The sequence below is a fragment of the Cervus elaphus genome, chromosome 29 (genome assembly GCF_910594005.1).
Source record: "Cervus elaphus chromosome 29, mCerEla1.1, whole genome shotgun sequence".
Taxonomy (NCBI): Eukaryota; Metazoa; Chordata; class Mammalia; order Artiodactyla; family Cervidae; genus Cervus; species Cervus elaphus.
In genome coordinates this window covers 37,452,334-37,468,204 of record NC_057843.1, presented here as the reverse complement: position 1 = coordinate 37,468,204, position 15,871 = coordinate 37,452,334, and the positions used below count along the sequence as shown (strand labels likewise).

At 33.3% G+C, this 15,871-nt stretch overlaps 1 protein-coding gene across 5 annotated transcripts in view; it reads right to left on the bottom strand.

The window, feature by feature from the left end:
• KIAA2026 (KIAA2026 ortholog) overlaps positions 1-15,871 on the bottom strand; it is a 104,836-nt gene that overhangs the window by 38,961 nt on the left and 50,004 nt on the right. For all 5 annotated transcript variants that reach the window (XM_043890666.1, XM_043890667.1, XM_043890669.1 and 2 more), the window contains 2 exons: positions 10,419-11,836; positions 892-971 (listed from right to left, as the gene is read on the bottom strand). In XM_043890666.1, the coding sequence (XP_043746601.1) occupies positions 892-971; positions 10,419-11,836 (1,498 nt within the window). The remainder of the gene's footprint in view (positions 1-891; positions 972-10,418; positions 11,837-15,871) is intronic.

Here is a 15,871-nt window from a genome sequence, read left to right as displayed (position 1 = left end):
GATATATGTAATTGCTAAACTCATATTACATATTACCAATATTTTCAGTTATTGCTCCTTTATTTTCTTCTTTGTTATACTCACAGAAATTCATTTTAACATCACTTATATTTTTTGGAACTGTTAGTTTTATAACCTAAACCAGAAATAGATAGGACACACTACTACAAGAAAATTTTTAGAGAGTCATTTGTTGTAGAAAACTCATCTTTTATATAAAGTAGAAAATAAAAGTATTATTTAATTAAGGTAAACTTCTCTGCTTATTCCAGTATCAGCTTCAAACAGAAAACTCTTCACATAATCACCCAGCAGAACATAAAAGTACTTTTTTCTTTTTGCAGAAATGTTTAAAAACCATTCAGTTAATATTCTCTCTGAAGGTCATATATAACTGTTAAGGAAAAAAACCTGTTTTTTAAGTTAATAAATCTATCATTTCTACAGTGCCCAAAGAAATTAAAATAGATTACCTAGGCAATATTAGCATGTACAAACTAGAGTTTGTTCTTGGAAGACTTTCATTCACACATTTATATATATGTGTGTGTATATATATGTGTGTATATATATACACACATACACTACATGCTATACTGTAGTTAACAGTTTAACATATTTCTCTTAAACCCCTTCCATAAGATAGCATAGCATAAAAAAAACACAGATTTTTTTAATATCAAGAGACAAAAAGAGAGGTAAAAATTTCTGAAATACTAGCAGATTAAATCATGGCTATGTCTGCACTTGCAGGGAAAAAGCCATAGTAGGAAATATTTCATTGAAGTATCGTGTCTTACGGCGGAACTTGGCCAGTCTCTTGAGGAACAATGTAAATACCAATACAAAAAATTAAACTAAAAAACTTTGAGACAAAATTGAAACATTTACCTGAAATTCTGGTACAGTAGGTGACTTTGTGACAGTTTTCCTCTTCTTTGTGATTGCTTTTTTAGATATGGATTTTTTTCCTTTCAAGATTAAAAGAGAAAAGCTTCATAATGCTGTTTATAGCATTTCATTAACAAAAAGCAAATTACATAGAACCTTGAAAGTTAAATTATAACTAACAGATGGCTTCTAGTGAGTCAAATAAAAATGATGAATCAAAACAAGCCCCAGCAAAAGCAAACATCAAACTATAACTACCCATAACAGACATATTAACAAATGGTGTTTTCTTTATATAAAAGCCAAACTATTATATAATCTCTAATGTGTTGCACGGTACCAGAATTTATTACAATAAGGTTTGGAAAATAAAAAGTCATATTACTACTGCTTAGTTAAAATATAACTCACAACTTAAAATGAGGTTACATAAGGGGAAAAAAACCTTACCTTTAACGACTTCTGTAGTCAGGAACTTGCACAGAACTATACTCTGAAGACTATGGTCTTTATTCAACCTAACGTGAAAATCCTCTCAGTAGCTTAGGAAACAAGATTTTCCTTCTATCTTTTTAGCTCTGCACTCACCTAATGGGCTGCTCTTCGCAGTATTCAATAACCAGTTTTAAAACAAGGTAAACATTTCCCTTTAAAGTGCACCTCATCATTTGTGCAATCAGAAACCACAGGGAAAAATAAATCCATAGTCTTAAAGAATTTCAGTTTATAGCATAAAGTATATATAATCTACAATATCTATTTAACCAGACTAAAGAAATACATGCATACATACAGCCTCTATCTTATTTTAGTAAGGAACATATTAAAATAAATGTTTTTCCCCCATTTATAATTGGAAAATCAATTAATAAATTATTTATTTAACAAACACGAGATACAGTACAATTTATGGGGACAACAAAGAATTATAAAATGGAAACCTTGCCCTCCAAAAGTTTACAATGTAAGGGGATAAAAAATTAAAGTTAATTTTAGCTCACAATCATTTGTATGCTAAAATCAGTTTAAAAACTACTATTTTTTCAAAAGAGAAAATTGCTATACTACATAATCCCTATCATTCTTTTCTAAATATTTTCTTAATAGATATGATGATTTTGCATGAAAACAATCAATTTGATTGCAGCATTTTATTCAAGTCATAAGCACATTCTAGTTTACAATATAACTGTATTTTCTTTTGTATTTTTTAAATCAGATCACAGAACTGTAATTTGAATCATTTCTAACTTTGACTCAATAGAATCCAAGTATACCACACTTGAACTACTGCAAATTTTCAACTGCTGAGATTCACAAGGGTTTTAGTGTTACCTGCTACTGACTTTTGCCTTTAATTAAATTTAAGAACCTAACATATATTTTCTTTTCTCATTACTCTTATTTGCTTATGTGCTCACACAGTACAAATATTAGAACTAAATTTAGACAAAAATAGGTAAGTGGGTGGGCTGCTTCAGCAATATCCAAGAAGTGATTCCTAGGTGGTGCTACTGCTAAAGAATCCACCTGCCAATGCAGGAGATGCAAGGGACGTGGGTTCAATCCCTGGGTCTGGAAGATCCCCTGGAGTAGGAAGTGGTTACCCACTCCAGTCTTCTTGCCTTGAAAATCCCATAGACAGAGGAGCCTGGCAGGCTACAGTCCATGGGGACCACAAAGAGCTGGACATGACTGAGCACTATCATACTATATAAATAAACAGCTAATAACTGATTTCTAAACTGGGGGCAATAGGTAACTCTCAAGTGGACTGATGAATCTGAACACCAAAATGTCTCTCCTCTGAGACACGCTACCTTTACTATTATTGAAAGTTTATAGGAAAAGATTTAATTGCTTGCTGACTTAAGACAGTTTGAAGAAAATGAAATTCTTCCTCATTCCTATTCCCCACCCCTCAGAACTCCTCTAACTAGTATTTTAAAAATAATTTGATTTTGTATTTACTTATTTGTAAGCACAAGAGGACATTTTTGATATTTCCAATCAATTTGATATTGTTGCCACAGAGACACTAAACGTAGGTAATAAATTCTCAATTAACTCTAACAACCACTCTATCTGAATAAATTAAGCAGCTGAGGTGGTTACTGGGTACCTCTTTTCATCATGTCATTTAGATAACTTAAATGTTATTAAGAAACTGGAAGTAGTATTGGGTAGTAGTTTTAAGAATTGAGTTTTGGAACTAAACTACCTGGATTGGAATTTCAGCTCTAACCACTTACAAGCTGCAAGACCTTGAGCAAATTATTTTATTTCCTTGTGCAGCTTCACTAAAACAGGGATAATAATATCACCAACTTTGTGAGTATTATACAAGTTAAAGCATGCTAAGAGTTTAGACTACTATTAGGCAGAGGGTAAATTATCAACACATGTTAGTGGCTTTCATCTGCCTTAGACACATTGTGATAAGAGTTTAAACAAAATGTTAATTATTTTTTAAACTTCTTCAATTTATTTTATTAACTTACTCCTTCATTTTAATTCTTCTTGCTCTGATGTTCTCTATGTTACCACTCAACTTTGTACATATATCAATTAATGTAACACCTACTATACAGTGTTACAATTATCTGTTTACATGTTTCTCTTCCTTACTAGATTAGGAATTACTGATAACAAAAATCCCATTATTCATTTTGTATACAAGTTAAGATCCTTAAATATAAGAATCCTACTCTTCATCAGAAACATTCAGGCTGGGGGTAGGAAAAGGGAGGCAGGTAACTGTTTACAATTCTGAGTCCACTTTATAATGAGGAAAACACTGACAAAGAATTTAAATAATTTACACAATTTAACAAAGAGTTTCACAACATGACCTAGGAATGGTAGTAACGAAACTAACATTTATTGAGCACTTACTATGTGTCAGACACTTAGTAAGGTGATAAATAAATTATCTCAGTTAGTTCTGAAAACAACCTTCCAAGGTAAGCAAACCTCAATTTTAAAGTGGGATAAATGAAGATCAAAACGTTACTTAACTTACTTAAGTGTTACACTATAATAAGTAATCCCCACAGCCAGGGACTCTTAACTCCAAAGTTCATGCTCTTTCCATTATATAATTCTAACCTCTTAAAAATCATAGTTACCTATTGATTCCTACCATGTGCCAGGCACCATGCAAGGTATCATGCATTTGCTATTCCATTAATTTTTGTGAAACTACAGCAAGATAAGTATTAGTTCATTTTTCACAGAGAAATAAACAGGCTATAAGCAGATAAATCAATTAACAGAGAACTTATAACTAATATGCACTGAAGCACCTATATGTACTACATATGTCTCACTTCAAAGCTGTGTTCTTTTTATGGTATAATACTGCATTTCTTCAGACTTTCTGCAGGGATGTAATTTGTATTTGACTGGTTTCAGAACATTCCTTTAATTAGGGTTATAAGATTTGCATATTCACTATTACTTAACATCTTTGTCCTCAATGGAACAATATGAATACAAAGTTTCCTGTATTCATCAATAAAAACTAACTGCTACTGTTCATTAACTATTGCTTTTAAAATGGAGAATGGAATGCTATAAAACCACATAGCCTTTATTTGGTAATCTGTTTTTGCTCCAGGGCAACCCACTCCAGTATTCTTACCTGGGAAACCAATGGACAGAGAAGCCTTGCAGGCTACACAGTCCATAGTGTCACAGAGCTGGAAATGACTAAAAAACAACAAGCTAAATAGAGGGCAAACTTGATCATACCAGAGTTTTATACACCCACTGCCCTAAGTCACCTGGTCTCATAAAATATAACTGTCAGAAATCAATTTAAAACATATAAAAAATTTCAACACAATTCCTGAGCCTAAAACATAGACATGGCAAAAAGTATTAACATGCACCTCAAAATGGAAAAGGAAACCTAAATATGGCCTCCTAAATAATGATATAAGCACAACCTAATGAAGATTTTAAAAATTATGCTTAGATCAGCTCTAGAAGGAAGCCTAACTTAGCAGGGAAAGACAGAATTAAAAATATAGATTTATACTATAACATAGTCATAGAATTGTAGTTGTCGAGAATAAGGAGATACACTTCATCAGAAAAATTAAGGTGACTATCATTCCCAATCCAACTCTTTCCTCAGTCTCTTATTCTTCATTTTTACCTTCACCTGGTATCGCTGCCTGTTATTCACTCCTTGGCTCCTTGAACTACTCAGATTTCCACTTCAATGCTCCTAGATTCAGCATTCTCATATTTAAAAACTATTCAACACATATACTTCTGTCTCAGTACTTTTATTTTAGGGATCCTGATGTGAATGAATACTAAGACATTGATCACTATACTAAGACACTGATCACTGTTAAAAATAGAAACCCAATGGCATTTGTATTATCAGCAATTCTGGCAAGTGCCTGTTAGACTATAAAGTCACAGGAAGCCTAAATATGATTTTTACTTACTAAATGTCCGTATCTTGGCTAATATATTATTTTTTTAAGTTGGCATTTTACTTTTATTTATTTATTCTAAGACTTAGACGAGACTTAAAAGGCCTAGAATAGTGCCTGGTACACAGTAAGCGTTATAAGAGTAAGGGCTTTTTGGGGGTGGGGGAAGTAGAAGGCATTAAAATAAAAGGCCATGGAATATAATCAATTCTTTCACTCCTGTATCTTATTATCTTGAGTTGGTTCTCTAAGAATTTTCTCCATAAAGACACATATCTATAGTAATATTAGCACAGAATTATACAGATGTTTCAAAAATACGGGCCTGGGCTTATTTGATTATACAATATAATCAAATATTGTAGATTACATTACTTTCTCAATCATTCCCTAAAAGCAGCTCATTACTTTTTGCACATTTGATTTATTTTATTTCAACCTCATTTCCCAGACTGTATTCCTGATTCAATTATCTAAAACAGCACCACAAACCCAGAAAGACATCACCCCCAATGGCATATTTTCCATCATTCAAACACCTTCTAAACCGTCAACTTTTTCCTTAAGTTTTTCTCTAATTACTCTACTTTTTCTCAGTGACACTTTGCTTATTTATACTCCAGGTTTTGCTCACTTATTAACTACTTTTCATCTACCCAATCCCCCTTATTCTTCAAAGTCCTTCATCCTCTATAAAATCATACTATAGAACACATTGATCTATCCTCTCTGACCTTTGATTGTATGGTCTTTACCATATACTTAACAATTATTAAATGAGGTTATTTACTAATTTTGAATCTTAATTTCTTCACCTATAAGAAAATAACAACACTTACCCTGTTTATTTTAATTGGTTTAGATGAACTACACAAAATGATCTGGTTGAAAATAATGACCACGTAAGTAGGGAAAAACCTTCCAAGCCAAACTGGTTGAAATAAATGACTTAAAAATACCACAAGCTTTTTCATAACAGTCAGTGTATTGTGAATCATTTCTGTTTAGTTTTTCAGGTTTTATAAAAAATCCTCTCATTTTAAAATTTATAACTCATTTCAGTCAACTCTATTTGCTCTATACAATCTACAATATTATGTTACTGAAAACAACCAAAATGTCCATTAAGGAGGCTAGTTAAATGAACTACACAATACATGTAACAGAATCCTAGGCACTCATTTAAAATGATGGTACAGAGATCTATTTATTGCACAAGATGTTCATGGTAAACTGTCATGTGGCGAAAAAAGCAGACAGCAAAATGGTATGTGTAGTATAATCCTATTCAAAAATAAAAGTGTTTTGAAAGAATATGAAAATACATGTTAAACAGTAAATCTTAGTTATTAATATATCTTGGAGAATCATATCATGTGTGTTCATTGATTCATTCAATAGATTCCTACACAATGTGTCAGTTACTGTGCTAAGTATTAGGGAGCAAAACCAAAAATAATCCTTCTACTCTCAAGGATGTTATAGAAATGAGGGGAGACAAGCATCAAAATAACCTAGAAATAAATGCAACTATTAAGAATAAATTTTATAAATAAGTATTATGAATGAGAAGTATCTGGTGCTCTAAGTATGCACAACTGGGAAAAATGACAATGTTTTTATTTCTGTAATGTTTCTAAGAATAAGGAACAGGTTTAAATAATTGAAAATAAATTCAAAATTTACAAAGCAGAAGGAGGGCTCCCCTGATGGCTCAGTGGTAAACAATCCACCTGCCAGTGGAGGAGACACAGGTTCAATCCCTGATCTGGGAAGATGCCACATGCTGCGGAGCAACTAAGCCCGTGCACCACAACTCCGGAGTCCATGTGCCCTAAACCTGTGCTCTGTAACTAGAGAAGCCAGTGCAATGAGAAGTCGCTGCACTGCCACTAGAGAGCAGCCCCTGCTTGCTGCAACTAGGGAGAAGCCTGCACAACAATAAAGACCCAGAACAGCCATACATACACAAATTAAAAACAAAATTATATTTTAAAAAAGCAGAAAGAAAAGTCTAATTCTGAAAATAGACTAAAATGTTTACAGGTCACAAAACTGCCTCAGTGCACTAAAATTGGCAAATCATTTTCACCCAATTTGTCTTTGTGCCTTCTACTAAAAATCATCTGCCATTACAATAAGAAGGTTTTACTGAACTGAAGATTCCACCAAAATTTTAGGCATGTGTAATCAACAGAAAATGGACCAGGTTGACTACATAAATCCAGACCAACCACATTTAGTCCACCCTAAGTAGAGGTTCATAAATCAGCCATGGATGACACAGCTTATCCCAAAGCATATTCTACAGCAAGGGTCCCCAACCCCTGGGCTTCAGGTTGGAACTGGTGCAGGGACTGGTACTGGTTCTTGGCTTGGTAGGAACTGGGCTGTACAGCGAGTGGCAAGTGAGAAAAGCTTCATCCGCCACTCCCCACCCTTCCTTACCATGTGAACCATCACCCTCCCCAGCTACTCCCACCCCCAACCATGGAAAAAGTGTCTTCCCTGGTGCCAAAAAAGCTTGGGAACTGCTGTTCTACAGAATACTATTACATGAAAAAAAAGTTCTATATTCAAGTAAACTTGAAAAATACTAGGTTAAACAAAATTAAACAGTTTTCTTCAAGATTTTCTGGAGTCCTTAATACACCAGCTTAGAATCATATATGTGTATTTCTGAAGTCCAAGTTTCTGAAAACTAAAATTTTAAAAACAGTTTATATTATATCAAAACATGATAAAGTGTTATGAGGTTCTTTATAGTCTTCATCTCATTTAGACTAGCCATACATTTTCCTGTAGAAATTATACATTTGATTACAGAGGTTGCCCTAAGGTCCACTGGGGATGTTATTGAATAAACATTACATGCATTAGTATACCCTTCTAAAATCTGAAAATTTCTGAAATATCAGTACAAAGTTTTGTAACCTGCATTGTGGACCTGTATTAATGCAAAATGTGAATCTATAAGAGGAAGAGTTCCCAAACCTATGACCATGAGGCTCACTTTTAAAAAGAGTAAGAAAGAAAACACTGGATTAGGATATGCCCAAAACCAATTATAAAAGGCCCTGATGTCACATATCTAATACAAAAAAGCTCAGGGCAAAGTCTCAGGAAGACAAGTATACAGAATGATGTAAAACAAATGTTTTGTTGTTGTATCATTTTACGTAATACTGTTATGACAGTAAGAAGTTTAGTGTCCAATGAAGAAAAATAATTGGTCTATGCTTACTCAGTATTAAATTAATAAGGGAGAGGAAAACTGTATTAGCCAGATCCTAGTATTTCTGTCATTGAAAACTGACTTTCTAAAATTTGCTCTGAAGAAAACAAGAGAAAGTGTATAGGCAAGTGCATTATTTTCTTCTACTTCATGCTCAAAGCCTTTTCTTCCCAACAACAGGCTCTGAGAGCATGCAAAAGTACTCACTGAATTTGCTTTTGAGTTTTTTTCATATACTTGTCTAGAACTGGACATGCAACTCCCACAAATTTTATATCTGACCTACACACACTCCGAACTTTCATTTAAAAAATGTAGCAACACTTTGTGTGTTTACATTACAAACTCCTTTTAATTCAATCCTCAGGACCTAATATTTTTCTTCTGCGATTGATAGTCTGTATAGGAGCTACATCAATATCTATTCTATAAACCATCATAAGTCATAACTACATTTGAACACATGAATAGTAAGTAGGTCATAAATGAACACGTAAAAGGTTTTAGGTGACAATTGGTATTAATAAAACAATACTACATACTTTAGAACTGAAAAAAGTTTTTAAATTTAAAAATATTACTTACTATTTTAGAGGCTAACATTTCAAAGAGAATTTGGCAAATCAGTCAAAATAAATTTATATAGCCTAATGGATTGCTTGCAAAATTTAATGGATTTATTGCTGAGAGTTACCTTAAAAAAACGGTACCTTTTTATCATATAGATCATTGTGGATCACTCTGCAATTTTTAGTTCAACAAATTAAGCCTGTTCTTGATAGTAAATTTTATACTATTTCTTTATCAATTATATATTACATACACATTTTAAAATATTTAATTGTATTTAATGATTTAAACAACTAAGGTATAACAGCAACTATATCAACTAAACAAAATTCACTTCCCTCACTTGCCAACTCATTAAGTTATTGTCAAATCTTAATTATCTCTGTTAGCGAGGGAAGGAGTAAAAAACTGAAACCCACAAATGATGATAAACCACAACTCGTTTCAGTAAAACATTCAAGCTTTTCCCAATCCGGCAACATTTTCTTAGGGTTAATAAAATAAAGCTTTTATCTCATCTATTCTATTGGTAATCGAGACAGATATTGATTAAATGGCAAACAATAGGAAAAGCAAAAGCACCTGAGTAATTTAAAACGCAGCACAATCACTCACTGAAAACTTTATTCCTAAGATTTTCTTGTTAAAGTTCAAAAAGGCTTGTGACAAATACAGTGAGTACTTAAAATTTGATGTAAGACAAACTTACAAATCCTTAAAACAAATAAGCTTCATAAGTTATTAAGTTGATGTAATTTTTTTCCTTATAGATAACATTTTTTCCTGGATATGAAAATATATACTAAGAGAACTTTTCATGTGGGAAAAAACTAGGACCCAGAAAGATAATCTATCTTGCCTTGGTTTAAGAAGCTAGTTGCTATGAACTTTAGTTCTAGGAATGATATCTCCTGATATCAGTGCTTTGTCCATTGCATGGAACTGCCCTTAAGCTGGGGAAAAAACACTTCTTAAAAAGAATGGCAAGGATCACTTATGGAGAAGTGATCGGTCCAGAGAATGTTCAAAGATTTTCAACTGAGAATTAAATTCAAATGTATTACATCGGTATTTTGTTGTTGCTAGTATGTAAAACCTCTTCTGCTCTGGGTTTTAACTATGGGGACTAATATAAAACTTGACATTCAAACACACACACACACACTCAAAATATATTTCATTTCATCAATCAGAGCCTTCCATGATGCCTAATTGAAAGAACTACTTGAAGTATGCTAAAATGTAATCGTTGCCCATCTGTGTCAGCTTACCAGATTTGTGCTTCTTGTGTTTTGCTTTCTTTTTGATGATCAGTAACTTATTCTGGATCTCAGGTTTGTAAGACTTGAATGCAAGGGAATGAAGACTTTCACGCTTTCTCTGTAAGTTTTCATTCAAAATATCTTTCAATTTCTTTTTTTTCTTTTTCTTCTTTTTTGCCCTCATTTTAGTTAGTTTGAGTTTCTTGTGGCTCTGCAGTGACTGTTCTAATAGAATATCCCTTACAACTTTGTGGCAGTTAATGTCTGGATGATCACTGTGGCTTCCATTTACATGTATCTGGCAAGATTTCAGAGCATTTTCTTTTAATGGACTGGGTTCAGGCTTTACTCTGGAAGCTTCACCATATTTTTCCTGATTTTCTATAAACCTTATTTCACCTGGACTGAGAGGCTCTCCAAAGCTAGTAACCTCCCCTGGACTTCCTGGTTTCTCTAAATTTTCTTTACAACAATCAGTTATATTCATTTCACAGGGCCTGCGAATTCTAATTTCACAGTTAGATTTCACTTCCGTTTCAACAGAGATGTCATGATTATCTAAGTTCATTTTAGCAGGGCAGCAGGTTGGATCAAAATTAATTTCCTGCTCTTTTCTGAAGGCAGAGGGCAGGCCTTCTCTACTACACCTATGCTCTCCATTACTTGCACTAACATAGTCACACTTCAATTTCTCCAGTTTAATTCGAGGTACTCTTTGTATTTTAATGGGTGGAATTGGAAATTCTGGGGCCTGAAAAGGTCTTTGTTTGTAAATCCGTACATCTGCACCACAAAACTGTGGAAAATGTACATAAGCATTCTCCAAATAATCATAACCAAGAATAACTTCCCTGCATTCATGAATAGGCTGCCCAAGAACAGCATCTTGAACTTCCTTTTGTGTTTCATACACAAAGTCACAAAGACCTTTAAGTAGCCACACTTTTTGGTAGAAAGGTAGTTCATGAAAAGGTTTTTCTTCCAATGGATTAACTTCTCCAAGAACTTTAAAAAACTGAGGACACAACCCAAGTTTTTCGGCACAGTTGTCAGGATTTTCTGTCTGCCCTACAGCCGTGTACCACTGCTGCACTTTCTGCCTCAGTGCTGCTTCCCAGGTCCTATAAGGCAAAGTAGGTCTTCGATGTAAGGTAGGTCTGCGATGGGGAGGACTTAATAGAGAAGTCATTATTTTAGATAGAAAAGCATTACATTGAGGCATCAGAAGACAACGTTCCAGTTCGTAAAAGACTATTTCTGGCAAATTTAAAATTTGCTGGGCTAAACAAAGGAAATGCCCAATGGCCGGAATTTCCCACATGGTCTCCATGCAAGCTGGAGCTGCTTGAGCTAGAAGTTTCCTTTCCCATTCTTCTATTTCCTTTTGACTAGCTTCTTCTGCTTCTTTCCTTTCCTGCTCCCGAAGCCTAAAAAAATTTAACAAATTACATTATTACTATTTAAAATAGAGGATACCATAAAATACTGAATTTTAAGTATGTCATATTTATCTTCAGACAACAAGGCTTTCCAGTTTAGATGTACTGCTATTTTTTCTTTCTTTTTTTTTTTCAGATGAAGAAATACACACACAACTTGATACTGAGTTTTATGGATGGAGGATTATCACTGACCTTGCCACTCAAAGTAAAATTCAAATCGCAATGTCCATCAACTTCAAAATCAATGGAAAAAAATTTTAACTGTTTACTAAACAAAAGCACAGTTTAATGTTTTCTGGAAGAAATCTGACATCACGTAAGAGTTATAAAGATGCTTACATCCTTTAATCCCGTAATTCCATTCCTAAAAAGTTATATGAGGAAGATAATTCAATAGAAGCAAAAGTTACATGTGTCAGTGTTAACTGGAGTTCTATATAAGAAAAAAAAACTATAAAGAAGTTGTATTACATAGCTGGGAAATAAGCTGGCTATGTTATATAGCCTTTAAATTAAAATTATGAATATCATCTATAAACAAAAAAAATATCAGAACACAGCATAGTACTTAACAAACAGTATCAATAATAAATATATGCACATACTAAATAAGGAAATGACAATATTCCAAACATAAATGACTCCTAGGTCAATGAGATTATGAGTGTTTTTTTCCCCTTTAAAATTTCCTCATGTTGATTAAATTAAAATTTCCTCAGCCATTAAAAAGAATTCATTTGAATCAGTTCTAATGAGATGGATGAAACTGGAGCCCATTATACAGAGTGAAGTAAGCCAGAAAGATAAAGACCAATACAGTATACTAACGCATATATATGGAATTTAGAAAGATGGTAACGATAACCCTATATGCAAAACAGAAAAAGAGACACAGATGTACAGAACAGACTTTTAGACTCTGTGGGAGAAGGCGAGGGTGGGATGTTTAGAGAGAACAGCATAGAAACATGTATATTATCAAGGGTGAAACAGATCACCAGCCCAGGTTGGATGCATGAGACAAGTGCTCAGGGCTGGTGCACTGGGAAGACCCAGAGGGATCGGGTGGAGAGGGAGGTGGGAGGGGGGATCGGGATGGGGAATACATGTAAATCCATGGCTGATTCATGTCAATGTATGGCAAAAACCACTACAATATTGTAAAGTAATTAGCCTCCAACTAATAAAAATAAATGGAAAAAAAAAAGAGATAGTACAGAGAGCTCCCATGGTGATGAAAACGTTTTGAAACTAGATAGAAGCAATGGTTGCAAAACATTTGAATGCCACTGAAGGTTACTTTAAGGTGACTATTGGTTTCTACTTTTTTTTTTTTATTGTCAGTTGCCTTTCAGTTCAAAGAGGTTTCCTCCTCCAATAAAAAATACATTTAAAAAGAAAAATAAAATAAAATAAAATTTCCTCATGTTGAAACTGTAAAAACAAACAAAAATTTTTCTTTATGGGCACTGCTTTAAATTTTCTTAAATGAAAAATTAAATTAGATAAAAAGATAGAAGTCTTGTGATTTTGCATTAGGCAATGTGTTTTTAGATATGGCACCAAAAGCACAGTGACAAACGGAAAAATGATGAAGTGCATATCATCAAAACTAAAGCTTTTTGTGCTTTTAAAGGACATCATCAAGTGAAAAGACAACGACAGAATGGGAGAAAATTTTTTTCAAAATCACATATCTAGTAAGAGATCTGTATCTAGAAAATGAAAGAACACATATAATAATAAAAAAGGATAAAATAGCCCAACTAAAAATGGACAAAGGATAATTTCTCCCAACGAAGACATACAAATGAATAATAAGCAAATAAAAAGATGCTCAACATCATTATCCATTCAAGAAATGTAAATCAAAAACCAAAATAGGATACCAATTCATGTCTACTAAGATGATTATTCTAAAAGAGATAATAACAATTATTGGTGAGAAATGTGGAGAAACTGGAAACTTCATACACTGTAAAGGGTACAGAAGGCAGTCTGACAGTTCCTTAGAAAGTTAAATATGTGACCCAGGAATCCTTCTCCTTGGTACATGTCCAAGAGAAACGAAAATATCAAAAACCTGTACATGAATGATCATAGTAGAATTACTCAAAATGGTCAAAGAGTAGAAACATCAAATGTCCATCAACTGTCCAATGGATAAATAAGAAGTGGCATATCCATACAATGGAATATTATTTGGCAATAAAAAATATACAGTGCTGATACATGTTACAATATGGATGAACTCTGAAACAAAATACTATGTGAAAGAAGTCACCCACAAAATATCACATATTGTATAATTCCACTTATATAAAATGTCCAGAAATGTATGAGACGGAAACTAAATTAGAGGTTTCCTAGGGCTGAAAAGGTATGGGAAATGGGAAGCATCTTAATAGTCTTTCTGTCTTGGGTGATGAAATGTTCTAAAACAGTGAGGGGTGTACAACTCTGTGAATATACAAAAAACAAAAGGATTTTATATTTAAATACGTGAATTCTATGGTGTATGATACAATAAATCTGTATTTTAAAAAAATGAAGCATATAAGGTTTTCGTAGAGACATTAGAATATGACAACAAAGGGGGGAAAATGTAATAAATTCTCTTATTCCTGAATTTTCAATAGTGAACTCTTCCTCTAGAACAGACATATAAAGATGTGACTAATTCATGAACTCTAAATGAAAATTGAGGTATAATGTCTGACATTGGCTATTTTTCTGTACTATCATATTATAATCTGTTAAAACACAGCAAGAACACTATTTTAGCAGTATTGGGACTTTTCATTTTACCAAAAAAGCCTACTTTTATATTTCTGGCTGAGAGGTCACACTATAACTACCTTGCTATTACTGATAAAACAAATTATCTGATCAAATAGTCTGGTTCATTAAAGAAGTTAACAGAGGAACATAAAATGTTGGTGTTTAAGTATATTAATTACATCTATATATCCAAACATTAGAGATTTTAACAAAAATTTTTTTTTTCATAAGTGCTTATGGTTTTGAGGAGTTTCAGTTTTTTATTGAATGGGGGTGGTGGTGGGATGGTAGAATTTGGCTTCCCTAGTACGAAGCTGAGATTCCAAAAGTTCACAGAATTAGCAGAAAGGTGTACTAGCAATAACAGTCCCTTCTTCTGGCCCCAGCTAAAGGCCGGAAAGGAAAACTGTCTTCACAATAGGACTGGTGGACGGAAAAAAACAAATTCTCTTCTAAGAATTTATAACTGTAAGCTGACTAATGTGGATTTATTGCCCACATTCACATTTCCTGGGTGCTCAAAAAAGTTTAACGTAGTCTCATGTCAAAATGTAGTCCCATGACTTGAACAGAAAAAAATCAAATCGCTAAGGCAATACACTTTTTAACTGGATCTTAAGGAACCCCCACACAGATACAGTGACAAGGAATGAGTTAAAAAAAAAAACAAAACGCAACACCCAAAACATAAAAGGAAAGAAGTTATTGTGAGGCTCAGGAAAAAAAGTATGACTTCTAAAAAAACCATAGATATGGGAAATTTAGGAGGTGGAAAATAGGTTTGGTGAAAAGAAACTGAAAACATGGGTAAAGAGGAGATTATTTTAAAATGACAAGGTAGTACGAAAAACAACTGAGGAAAATGAGTAAATATGGAAACTAAGAACTTAAAAGATTTACAGTTAATTCAACAGAAATCATGGAAGCCAGAAGACAATGGAATATCTTTAATGTACTTAAGACAAAAATAAAGATATTTTCAAACAAAAAATCCTGACAAAATACATAAAACAATGGTTTGTAAGAATTTAAGTATCAAGCAAAGGACAGTGATCTCAGAGAGATGCGAAACAGAAGGTGAGACCAAAAACTACTGCAGTTTGTTGCTTTCAGAGAATTTTCAGGCCATGATGCAGGAAGGGAAACCCAGGTAAGAGTCTAGCAGACTCCACAAGATGAGAAGCCAAGAGTCCAGAGACACCAAGGCAGTCAGAGTCTACAAGAGAGAAAACTCAAGAG